The following is a 12,951-nucleotide window of genomic DNA, read 5'->3' on the forward strand; positions in this document are numbered from 1 at the left end:
GTCACTGTTTAAATTCGATGGCCCCGCTTCTCATTTCCCAGACCCATGGAGCTGCATCCTTGACTCCTGTCCTCTCATCTTAGTCCTCTTCCACCTTAGGTGCAAGCAGAGGAGTCAATGTAGAGACATGAGAGAGAAGTTGAAGTTGCAGGCATTTAACTAAAATCCTTCTAGCCTCATTTTAAACTGATCACAATTTTTTTGAATGTTATAGCCCAAGTACTGCTGTATTTAATGATCTCTGGTCAAAAGGTGCTTGTTTTAAATTTAGCATCACTTTTAATTCTTCAATTCACAACATGGTGCAGTGTGACAAGATGTGACACCTCTATTTAATCCCACACTCAGAAATGGTGAAGGGCAGAAGGCTTGTCATCATAAATAAAAGAAACAGACTTCTTGTCTAAAGAGTCCTTCTCCCATCATGGTTTGTATATTCCAGCTGTGTCCCAAAATAAAAACACTTTCTCAAAGGATACACCCATGCATCCTTAGTTATAGTTGCTACTGCAGCCTCTTCTCTTTTGTATCCTCCAGATGCATTTTAAGCATCAAGGTATCTTCTAACATGCTAGGATTAATTAAGGCAGACAGGAAACCAGGAGGCACAAATCAGAAAATTGACAAATGCCTCTTCACATCCCTCTATTCATTCCCCATATATTTATAGGCCCTATGCCATTACTGCAGGTCATTAACTTTTGTCTTCAGCCTCCCAAACTATTTTCTGTGTCTCTGTGCTCTGTTTTTCCTCGTTGTTATGTAAAAACAGACGGTCTTTTGCCGGTTGTTTGTATTGATTAAAAACTAAAACAAAGCGCACATGTGGCCGCTGGCTCCGCCTCCGCCACGTGACAGTGAGCTGGCTGAGTCAGCCGGCTCGTCATACAGCGTCAGTCTGGAGTCGCACAATTATGAAAAAGCAACCTTCCGTTGGAGCTGCAGCTAAAGCGGATCTCTCCAACGTCTACCGGGCTTTCCTTCCAAGGCTAACTGAGAATACCGCTGATAGATGGATAAAAGCCACGACAGACCTCTTCCTGAGTCTCAACGGTGAAGAGAATGGTATGTGAGCCTCTCCGGGTGGTCAGCTGCCACCCTCTGGGTTTTATAGTGTGGTTAAATTGGCGCGGAGGATCGTCGTGACTGATCGGGGTTTGAGTGGCAGGTTCCCCCTCATGCATGCCGTCCTCTGCCTGGTCAGGCACCCAGCTGGGGTCGGGGTGGCATTTGCTTTTTTTTTTTTTTTTTTTTTTTAAATGACTGCCTGGCTGTTGAGCTGAGGCACGTGTAACCTGAAGCTAGTGTGTAAAGTGCGCACAGTGACATGCCGTCTATTAAAGAAAACTCCACACACGGGCGTAACGTTAGCAGGCTAAATAGCTAGCTCGCTAGCGCTAAATTAAGCTAACAAGCTAGTAGAGCAGCAGCGGTAGCTGGCTGATGTTAGCAGCGATGTCTGAGCTTTTCTTCACCCCACGGTCAACGATACCAGATACAAGCAGCTGGCACTTGTTTAAGACATTTCTTCTAGCCGTCTCAGATGTCGGATAAAACACGCTGTCATTACCACCAGCAAGTCAATGCCACCTCGAGTGGCTGCCAAGTCTGTGCAGACGTGCCAGCGTCGGGAAAAAGGTGTAGATGTGCGGAAACAGTGCTTTTATTAGCTCAGGTTTTAATTTAACCCCCGTACGCCCGCTCCTGTTGGGTCAGAGTTGAACGCTTTAGGCCTGTTACAGTGTTGGGGTACTTTTCCTGGGGGAAATAAATAAATAAATCAGACAAACAAACAAAAAAAAAAAAACAGGAATTGTTTTTAAAACTAAGTTCACAACAAACTGAGCGCGTGCGCGACGACTGTTAAAAAGTCGTCAGCAATGGAGTATCGATTCCAGGATTCACTATGGTAACCATCGAGGATAAAGTGATGTCCTTGGTAACCTCCGCTGGACTTTTGCCCGTTTATTAGTATATACAGAGATTACGCAGTTTAATTATAATTTTTTTTTTTTGCGCCTACCTGAGAGTATTAGGGTCACATAAAGTATTACTACCACTAATGATAATACTATCCATGCGCTTTCCTCTGAGCCACTCTACAACTGGCAAACCACACACAGATGCAGTATGTTGTTTTCTATGGAGCAGTGATAGGATCCAGGTTTAGGATGAGGTGGTTCTTTCTGAGGAGCCTCAGGAAGTAATGTTTCTACCTGCCTCTGCTTGCCTTCATTGGCGTGCTATGTTGTTTGGCTCCAGGATAGGTCCTTCTCTATCTGCATACCTGGGAACTGGAAGTCATAGACATGGATGTTAAACTTTAGATTTTGAGAATAAAGTAAGCATTATTTAAAAAACAAAAACAACAAAAATGCCTTGTGTATATGAATTAGCGAAATAATACTTTAGCATCAGTTTTAGTAACAAGTTATTTCTTTTAGTACATAAACACAGTTTAAGGACTATAGGAGTTTACCTTTTTCTCGACAGATCAGTTCTTAAATTAGTGTTTCAAATGTACTCAAAATTTCTGATTTGTTCTCAAATTTCAAATAAAAATGTATTTTAATGTTTTATCTCAGTAATCTTGCCTTTTTTTTTTTTTTTTTTTTGTAGGTTTTTGGCCTTCCACCGAAGAAAACCAAAATATTTTTAACCAGTATTTTCGTAATGTCAGGTTTAATTTATTCAAGCTAAATGCATTTTTGTTTATGAAGGAAAATGCATATTTCTGCATGGTAACACCAGCCTCATCTACATGCAGACTGATTTTATGTTGTTGTCCCCGAAGCATGTTCTGAGCCAAAAAAAAAAAAAAAGATTTGTTTTGTTTTTCTATGCCCCTTAAAATACTATTAAGAAACACATTTATGGGCGCCTGGGTGACCTGGGTGGCTTAGTGGTGAAGCCGGCGACCACATATATATGCCGCGTTGCGGCACGGGTTCACGTCCCGGCCCGTCGCCAATTTGCCCACGTGTCTTCCCCTGTATCTTTCCCCCATTTCCTGTCTCTCTCCACTGTCGATAAAAGCCGCTGTGGCCAAAAATGCAAAAAAAAAAAGAAACACATTTATATAATTAAATACACAATTGTAATTAAGTATTTAATGACCATGTTGTAGTATTAATAATAAGTCTTATTTATTTATGCATTTAGCATTTTTTGTGAGTTTTGCTTCCTGGCTTTGGCTGCAGCAGCATTCTTGCTTTTATTTCTCATATTTGTATACAGTTATAGTTTGCTGTTTTTGTGAAGAGAAAAGTAGTCTAGACCAGGGGTGGGCAGTTAATTTTCCCAAGTGGTCGTATGAGAAGCTGAGACTTTTGTGAAGGGCTGCACCAGTAAGCTGAACTCAGTTCTGCTTAGTTATTAATTTTATCTCTTTATAAGCTTATTGGTGCAGCCCTCCACAACAGTCCCAGTTTCTCATGCAGCCACTTGGGAAAATTCATTCTCACCCCTGGTCTAAACCCATCAGTGTTTGCACTTGCTCGTCTGATCCTGGATTTATTAAAATGTGGATTGGCTTGTCAAATTAATAGGCACTTTTTTGTGTGACCATTTAGCATGATTTAGATGTTTAGGATTAGTGAAGTCAGATATAGGAAAAGATACCTTGGTTATCTTCTACTACAGGCGTTTGGTATATGGGCAGCATCTCCACCTGTTCATATATAGAAGCATAGGCATGCCTCAATGATATCATCATCCAGTCAGAGATCTACTGACATTAGTTTGACCAATAATCACACTTAATGAGTATACATATATCCCTCAAATGGCCTGATATAGTACACAAATAGCATAGACGGGAGAAGGAGTTGGGGAAGATGCACAGAAAAAGGAGGGTCCAAGTTGGAATCGAACTCAGGCCGCTGCATTCAGTCTTGCAGCATATGGTTGCCTGCTCAACTTGTGAACTAATCTGGTGCTCTCGCACTCAGGTTTGACCATTATGAGTACACCATTTGGATACTTGTAGTACACTTCATGTAGGCATAGTTGTCAGTGTTAAATATCAGTGAAAATTGGGAGTTCAAATTTGCTGAGACAGCTGTAATCTGCTGTAATCTCAGAACAGTGTAATATCTGATTGTCCAGATAAGTGAAGTGTGATAGAAAACTTCACTTATCTGGAAACTCAGGTTTCAATCAGGGTTTCTAAATCCTTTCCTGATATAATGTAATGCAAATTAATTTGGCTTTGGAAACATTATGTCCAACAGCTGTTTCAAGCTCATCAGGAGGGAGTTGATGGGGGTTTGATAAAGGAGACCTTCCAACCTGATCAGGTTGTTGAAGTTACCTCTTTTCCTGATATGAAACAAACAGGATTTTCTGCATTTCGTGGTCAACAAAAGCAAAAATTTTCACTGAACCTACTCTCTGGAATTCTTCCTGTAGACTTGCCCAAACAAGTGTTTGTAAGGTGTATTTTTTTTTGCTCTCGGAAAAGTGCGGCCTCCCCTTTTCCAAGAACTTGATAGTACTTCTCATACTTTTTTCAGTGAAGCAGAATGACAGAGCTTAGGCAAAGTTTTGTTGGTACTCAGAAGGGTAACATTCATCCATATCAACACAGATATTGTACTATGTGCTTGGATCTAACCTGTGCAAGAGTGGTTTTGTTTAGGAGTCACTGAAATGGATAAAACTGTCTTCCACCATATATGAACATTCATGCTACAGTATTGATAAAGATTGTGAGATAAACTCGAGAAATACTGCATGCCACCACATACCTATAAGAGTCTGTTGCTGACAGTGTCTTAATACATATTTATATATTAAAGGGAAAGATGTCGCTTTATATTTGGACTGATTTCAGATGTGATTATTAGTACTTTAACAGGCTTTTATGCTGCCATCAGATTTATTATGTATCTGACGACTACAGAATTTGTCATTCACTTAATTTAAACTAATTTAATCGAAGTGTGCTGTGGCATGTAAGATGAAGATAATAGTTCAGCTGAAGATGATATAAATTTTCCATTACACATTATGGCAGCATGTCGAAGGGCTTTTCCTTGCTCAAAACTAGCCTGGTGTCCATTTTAGTTAAGGCAGTGAGTCTGTGTACTTGACAGAAATCTATAACAATTTCCTTACATTTCTGGTCATTTAATAAATTATATTTATTAAATAAATACTTATTTATTTATTTTTTTGTGTGTTTGAGTAAATTAAACCCCATGGTAAAAACAAAAACCGATTAAATAATATTTTTATTGTAGTCCTGGTGATTTTTCTCTTGGTGGAAGACCAGAATTCTTTCTTGCAGGAAAAACTCTGATCTAAATGCCTTTCAGCTGCTCTCCAGAGACTCTTTCAACCCATAGTCGGGCAGACTCCACTGTTGTGGACTGAATCTGCTGAGTACTCAAGAGCTGCTGTAATCGGAAGCTGTGGCAGGTGGAAAACTGGTTCACGTGCCGCTTTGGTAGATGGTAGTTCTTTATCAGCAATCTACTACTGACAGACTAACCTCTCGTCACTGTTACCAACATGAATGTAGTCTTAATTCTGCGAGAAACACCCTATGGTACTGAAGTCTTTCTTGACTCACATGTTGGTTCATTTGAATTGGACATTAAACTGTCTTTAACTTGCAAGTTTGCTTGTACAAAGATTGCTTGATGATCAGTAGTGCAGGAAATAGCATGGTGAATTCACTGCTAGTTACTGGTTATCTTCTGTGCTGACCTTCACCTTAACCAGAGTATTTCCAGATGTAAGAACAAAGCTGAAGTCACCCATCTCCTGATTTCTGCTACGTGTGGGAAATGACAACTTAGGACAAGGTCACGACCTGATTCTACTGGTATTTTACAGAATTCCTGTGTGAAAACGGCTTGAGACCATTGTAGTCGGTCTTTTCCCCTTTATTTCCCTCAGTGTTGGCTTGAGCTGGTCACATGCTCCAGCTTACCTCTGGATGATGGACTCTGCTGTGCTGCTGCTCTAAGCAGTGTGACTGTAACTGAGATTTAAACAAATGCTGGTTCATCAGAGAAGTTGGATCAATCTGTCATGGAGTTTTGTTATTGCTAGTTACAGTCTCTTACGTAAAGTTAGGTGGTTTAACTTAGGCTTTACTCCAGCTTGGGCTTTAGAGCTGGTAGAAAATGGTCTTGCGTCACTTTGTTGTGCTCTGGGATAGACTCTAGCTCTACTTGTGCTGCTGCCTGTATTTTGAGCCAGCTGAGTGACTCTGAGTTTATCTCACACTCCATTTGTGCCACACACAAGCCCATTTGAAGATGGCTGATAAAGTTTCTTTCCACTGGCACTGGATGGGGTTTTCAAACACACAAATAGTAGCAGTCACAATTTGTGTTGTTTTGTGAATGGAGTGCTTCTCTGTAGTATCCAGATGACTGCTTTCCCTCATGTCAGTAGTACAGCTTCTGATCAGTGACTTATGGGCACTGTAAAATTCCTCAAAAAGAACTACAGGGCATTTTGAATTGCATTTATATTTGTTTCTACTTTTATAGCATGCTCTTTATTTATTTCATTGTTTTAACACAGCGCTACCTTGGCACTGTCCCTGCTCTTATCTCCTAACTGTACACCAGTTAAACGTTGGTTTTCATAGGTTCATATAGCTATGTGCACCAGATGTTGAGAAGAAAAACCATCACATGCTTTACAGCACTAGTGTGCTGCTAGTGCTCAGGAAGACATGCTAGCCCTGTATCAGCCCCATGTGGCGCAGTCTTTCAGAGCTTTGCCCAGAGGGCATGTATGTGTGAGCTGGAGAGCTGTCACACTTTGGTCTCATGACTGTATGTACTTCTGTGTGCTTCTTTCCAGCAATCTTATTTGAAGGCTTTAATGAACTTGTTCCCTCCATTTAATAGTCTTTTATAGGCCAAGTTCTTGGAACAAAAAGATATGGCAAGGATTGCAAATTGATAAGGCCTGTCGTAGTAAAAATAAATGTTCTGTAGTTTGCGTCTAATTGAACCAATATATGATAACAGATTGTCACATTGTCACATTGACCCTATTAAAAGGGTTGCAGTCATTTTCACAGACTGTATTGTCTCGGGGGTTAAGCACGGACATTTTACTGACTGGTTTTATACAAAGGACAGTGCAAAAATATAGACAGTTGTTTTGTTAAAGAAATTTATAGCTCTGCCTTTTTATTTTACACACAAGGATGAGCTACTTCATATGATTATGCAGACTTCAGTGTGATGTTTGCTGTGGGGTAAAAGCTATTTCTTAGTCTTTCTCCGTGATTTGATGGCCCAGTACCTTCTCCCGGAATTTAACAGTTGAACCAAGTGATGATCTGGGTGTGATGACTCTAAAAAAATGTTGGTGGTTCTTATTAGGCAGCAGTGTCTGGAAATGGCCTCATTGAGCATCAAGATGTGGAGTTGCTGCTGTTTCTTCTCCACAAGTATTGTTGAATTGGTGTTCCAGGAGGTGTTGTCAGCCACGTATACTACCAGGTGCCTGTAGTATGAGACCCTGTCTACTTTTATGTAGATAACATCAAGATCAGATTTTACCCCAAAATAAATCTGAACAGAATAGATGAAACAATAAAAAATGAAGAGAAAGACCAGTAAAGTTTTGTCAGCCTTGTTTGTATCGTGTGATCTCTAGCTATTATCATGAACATAAAATGTACGTGTTGCCTGTGTTATCTCACAGTGCATAAGACAAGTTTAATGCTGCCGGTGGTTGGAACTGAAAGAAAAAAGACTAACAGTCATGGAAGCAAGTACAGAATAAATATAAAAACATAAGTAAGCACTTTCCTCTCTTAAAAGTTTGGGAAGCTAATGCCAAAAAGATTTTAAAAATAGTTCTGATATAGGTGCACATCTTGTTCCTCTTTTGTGTTTTTGATTGTGTAGTGATAGAACTTTAAGAAGACCCATCATGCTCATTTTCAGAAGCTCAAAAATTTCTTTTTGGAATATTAACTGGAATAACTGGATAATTCACAGTTCAAAATAATGCTATGTTATCTTACACTGGGCCCCTCAGCAAATCCACTCTTAGAAAAGTCTTTTTACTCCTCTTCCTTTCAGCCAGCTTTCTTTTGATTGGTTGCCTGAAATGGCCATATTAAGGCTATTTGCTTTTGTTGGCATCATACAGAGCCAAGAGTTAAAAACAAACAAACAATTAAGCTGAGTATTTGGAGCAGTCAGTCTGAGCTTTTGGCTCATTAATAATATCTGCACATATCCTACTCTTTATGATTTCTAATTTTTCACTATTTAATATGAAAATCTGCCACTGTAATAACAGTATACATGTGAAGGAAAAAAAAACACAATGGCCAAAAATACTATCAAATTTCAGATCTGTAAATATTTTGTCCCTTCATATGTCCATTTCATTTGTAGAATTACTTAAAATAATCAGGTGTCAACATTTCATTGTGTATATTTTGAGTTAAACTGTTCAGAGATTAGTAGTCAGAAATTATTGTTATGGAAGATGGAAAAAAAACTTCATGACAAAGCCCAAGCTCACTGTACCATGGAGGGTGCCCTAGATCTGATGAGTCACAGTGGTAATTCTTTTGGTGGGGGTGGGGGGACATCACATTTGTGAGAGAAATCTCAAAAATGCAAGGCAGTAAAACAAATTAGCTCTTTTTCATTGGCTTAAACCCTGAACCGTATTTATGTATTCTATTACAAAGAGTGGGAAACCTCTTGGAGGCACATTTCTGTCAGTATATTTGATAACCGCTTCTCAAAGTAAACATGGACAAAAATAAAACAAATTATTTTAGTTGTCTCTTCTGGTTTGGTGAGAACCACTCATATTTTTGCCTACTACTTGCACTGAAGTGCTGACCCCATTGCTTCCACTCTTCCTAATGGGTAATCGAATTGCCAAGCCAGATGTTATCTCACCCCGTATTGCGTCACACACAGCCAGAGGAATGATGGGTTCACCAGCCACCCTTGTAACATTGTTGGGAAAAAGGAGGAGGGAAGAGGAAGAGCTCAGCTGGCAAGGTCTCTGGCTGAGGGGTGAGAGAGACGCAAGATAAAGCGACAGTTCATGATCAAATTTGTGTCTATAAACAAAACTCACCGCATTTTGCACTGCTAGGCTGAATTAGAAAGGTGCTGGGTCAAATTTTCCACATGAACGAACTTATCGTAAAAATCCGGGTCACAGAAAGAAGCCAGAGAGGAAGAGGGCGGGAGTGAGGAAGTGGGAGAGTGAGAGTTGTTATGTGTTTTTTGGCAGCGGCTGTGAAGCTCAAATCTTTTGTTGCTTGACATTTTCAGGTACCATGGTTACAGGTTAGCAGAGCACAGTCCTGCTTTATCTGCCTTAACATTTTGTTCGACTGTGCTGAATCAAAAAGGCAAAGGTTTGAGTGCATTCTTCCACAGCACAGAAAGAGAGAGACCTCCCTTTATTCCTTAGGTGTGTCTCACATTTGTTGCTAGTTGAGCAGATAGTGAGACTGGGAATTAGATTTCAGACACTGTTTAGGTCAGCAATTCAGTTAACAGTGGGCAGTAAAGCACAGATGACCTGCTCTATGTGTAGAAGGTGGAGATGACATCAGACAGGTGTTAAGCAGTAAAGTTAATGAAAATCATAACTTTTCTATCATTTAGAACTGTTTCAGTAATTATGGGATATTGTGGCACTGTGCAATAAATATGATTGTAATTTCAATTAATTACATTATAATAAAAGTTATAATTTTTCTTCCAGCTGTTATTAAAACACGATAATTCAGATAAATTGATTATTGTGTGGCATTCTGTTTGGGATCTCTTTACTTTTGTCTCTTCATGAGAATTCCTCTGTGTGATCTGGGAATCTCTATGCTTGTGCATTGAATACATCAGTGAACTGGCAGTATAGACCAACCCATTCCAGGTTACAAAAAGGTGCACGACAAGCCGGCATTACACCAAAGTGCAACACGCACCAGGATTTGTGGAGTCACTTTTAATTGTGATTTCAGTTTTCTGTATTTTTGTTTTGTATATGTTAGAAAAAATGTGAAAAAGTATTGATACCAGCTACATTAAAACCAGAGATATTAGAAGAGAGACATGATACTGAATAGACATTTACAGGAGAAAGATGGTTGTCCCACCCCTGCCTCTGAAGAGCCAGTCAACACATGACCCAGAATACACGTGAGCCAGTCGTGCTGTTGTACAGTTGATATGACAGTTTCAGCTAGGTGGTGGTAGGCATATCTACTTCTTATTGTAGTAAAGCTGTAGAGAAGTGTGCTTATCTTTTTCTCTTGGCTTACTGTGACTGTAAAGATACTGTAACCACAGTATATCGTAGTGCGTACTGGTGTGATGCGTTATCGTTGCAATGCTGGGAGACATCAATATAAATTTTTGAAAATGTGGGGATGAATTTGTACCGCCACTAGTTTAGGTTACCAGAGCCCCTACTCGTGGTGGTGCTTATCACTTGAATGAGGGCAAATTGAATTAAAGTTAACTGACTTGTAGTGAAGAAGAAACGACTCCAAAGTGGGAAAATGTGTTGACTGTATGTGAACAGATAGATGGACAAAGCTTTAGGGTTTGAAAAAGTGAAGCTAGTGCAGAAGTGTTTTAAACCTGCATTCTTCATAAGGGCCAGCAGGGGGCAACTCTTGTGGCAAAAAGGAGTCTTAGAACAGGACCCTTCAGCTCTCTCCCAGTCCCTCAGTAAACACCTGATTTTTTTATGGTGTCTGTCACTAGTTTCATTTTGCAAATTATGTTACTAGTAAGAATTAAAAAGTACAATAAAGCAGGGTACGCCTTAGAGCAGGAATGCCTTATTACTGATGAATCACAACTGTGAGTGTGTGCAGTGTCTCTTTGTTTCTGTAATACTGCCTCTTGCTTCTCGCATCCAGTTTCAAAACATCAAGAAGCCGACAGCAGAAAAACAGTGGGACTTAAATATAACCATTGGTTGGCGTGCTGGTGGTTCCATCTTTTAAATACAGTCTTTGGAAAAATGGTGGACAGTGTGGGGGTGCTAATTGAATAGAAGATGCAAACCCACCACATTGCAGTAAATATATAATTCCTGCTTATTTGCGTGAGTCTTTTTATGTTGTGGTGTGTTTTTCTGCTTTTCTTTAGTTGCAGAAATGATGCATTATATTGTAGAATTGCTGTATTACAATACCATTGTTATTATAGGCAGTGTATTGTGATAGCCAATATATGCTGTTTTTTTTAAATGACAATTCAGAAGTGTCATAACATGCAAACACTGACAATATTATTTTGCTAATTGGCTCACTAAATATCAAACCTACCATTTACCATTATTGGATACAGTGGTTTTGCCTTCTATGACTGGCTGTAATTGCATGCTCCAAAGCAGTTCTAAACAGGGTTTTTCCTGGCTCAGAATGGGCCTTTGGGTGGCGACTATGCAAGTAAGCAAGATTTGTTCACATGTAGTTGGGAAAAGAGAATTACCTTAATTAACAGAAGTCTAGGAATTTGTGGTCATCTTCTATGTTTGATGTGATGACTGATGCTGCTCTTGTGTGTCTGTGGTAGCAAAAAAAGACTGAAAACAGGTTCGGAGGTTAACTCTGTCACAAGCCTTTATACCTTTTATTGATGCTAGAAGTTGTCTATATATTCTCTAAAATTTTTTTGGTCATAGCTTCAGAGCTGTGCATGTTAATTTGGGGGATTATTTTCAACCATTCACCCACTTTTATTCATCTCCTTAATAAGTGGTTCTGATAATTGTGGGTTGAGCTACACTGTGTGTTTAACAAAGGCTTCAGGGAGAGGTTCTGCCAAAATATATATCCATACTGACAGTGATGACAGTGATCCCACTACTGAGATAATACATCTCACCTGTAAAACTGTCATCAGGTTTTCTTACAGACTGAGATAAAAATTGAGCAAATTTAGAAAAAAAACAAAAAAACATTAGTGGTAGAAATTCTAAGCTTTAGTCTGTTAAGCATCTTTTCTTTGACTTAAGATCTTTTTCTGTGTAGCTATAGAGTAAGATAACTGTCAAAAAGATGTGTGCATAATTCTAACATTCGTATTTGCATGTCAATAAAATTCCTATACCTAAATTTCCACTGAAATATGAGTCTGGGAAATTGTGCGGATTAGGATTGTTTTTATGTGAATATGAATCTAAAAGCTGTGAGTGCAAAGTCTTGTGAATACAACTCTAATTTCTTTGACTACGAACTCTTCCCTTCTGCGTGGACAGGAATTCAAGTTTGTGGGTACGATTAGAAAAGCGTTGAAATGACGTCACAGGGCACAGTAATCGAGCCGCCGTTATACCAATCACAGAATGCTCCAAATTCAAAGATTGCTGAAGACAGTGGACCGGGTGGAGCTACCATCTCAGGTATTACAGTATTTATATACATATATTAAGAAAAAATTTACTATTTAAAGTAATACTTGAGCTGGTAGCTCCACCCAGTCCACTGTCTTCAGCCATCTTTGAATTTGGAGCATGCTGTGTTTGGTATGGCGGCTTGATTACTCTGCCCTGTGACATCATTTCGACGCTTTTCTAGTTGGAAGTTGGAAGCATGAATTTGTCCAACATATCTTGGTATGCTGAAGCATTAAGAGTTCCTTTCACTGGAACTAAGGGGTTGAGCCCAACTCCTGATAAACAATTCTACACCATAATGCCCCCTCCACCAAACTTTACTCTTGGCACAGTGGAGTCAGACATGTACTGTTCTCCTGGCAACCAACAAACCCAGACTTGTCCATCAGATTCCCAGAGAGAGAAGCTTGATTTGTCACTCCAGAGAACATTTCTCCACTGCTCTGGAGTCCAGTGGCGGCATGCTTTACAATACTGCATCTGACGCTTTGCATTGTGTTTGGTGATGTACGCTTGGATACAACTGCTCAGTCATGGAAACCCATTCCATGAAGCTCTCTACATACTGTTCTTGAGCTA

At 39.5% G+C, this 12,951-nt stretch overlaps 1 protein-coding gene across 2 annotated transcripts in view; it reads left to right on the forward strand.

Annotated features, from left to right (window-relative positions):
• Positions 1–911: 911 nt before the first annotated feature.
• trpm7 (transient receptor potential cation channel, subfamily M, member 7) overlaps positions 912–12,951 on the forward strand; it is a 986,641-nt gene continuing 974,601 nt past the window's right edge. For both annotated transcript variants that reach the window (XM_030721294.1, XM_030721304.1), the window contains exon 1: positions 912–1,065. In XM_030721294.1, coding sequence (XP_030577154.1) covers positions 1,063–1,065 — 3 coding nt within the window. In that variant the 5' untranslated portion in view covers positions 912–1,062. The remainder of the gene's footprint in view (positions 1,066–12,951) is intronic.

The sequence above is a fragment of the Archocentrus centrarchus genome, chromosome 3 (assembly GCF_007364275.1).
Source record: "Archocentrus centrarchus isolate MPI-CPG fArcCen1 chromosome 3, fArcCen1, whole genome shotgun sequence".
Classification (NCBI taxonomy): domain Eukaryota; kingdom Metazoa; phylum Chordata; class Actinopteri; order Cichliformes; family Cichlidae; genus Archocentrus; species Archocentrus centrarchus.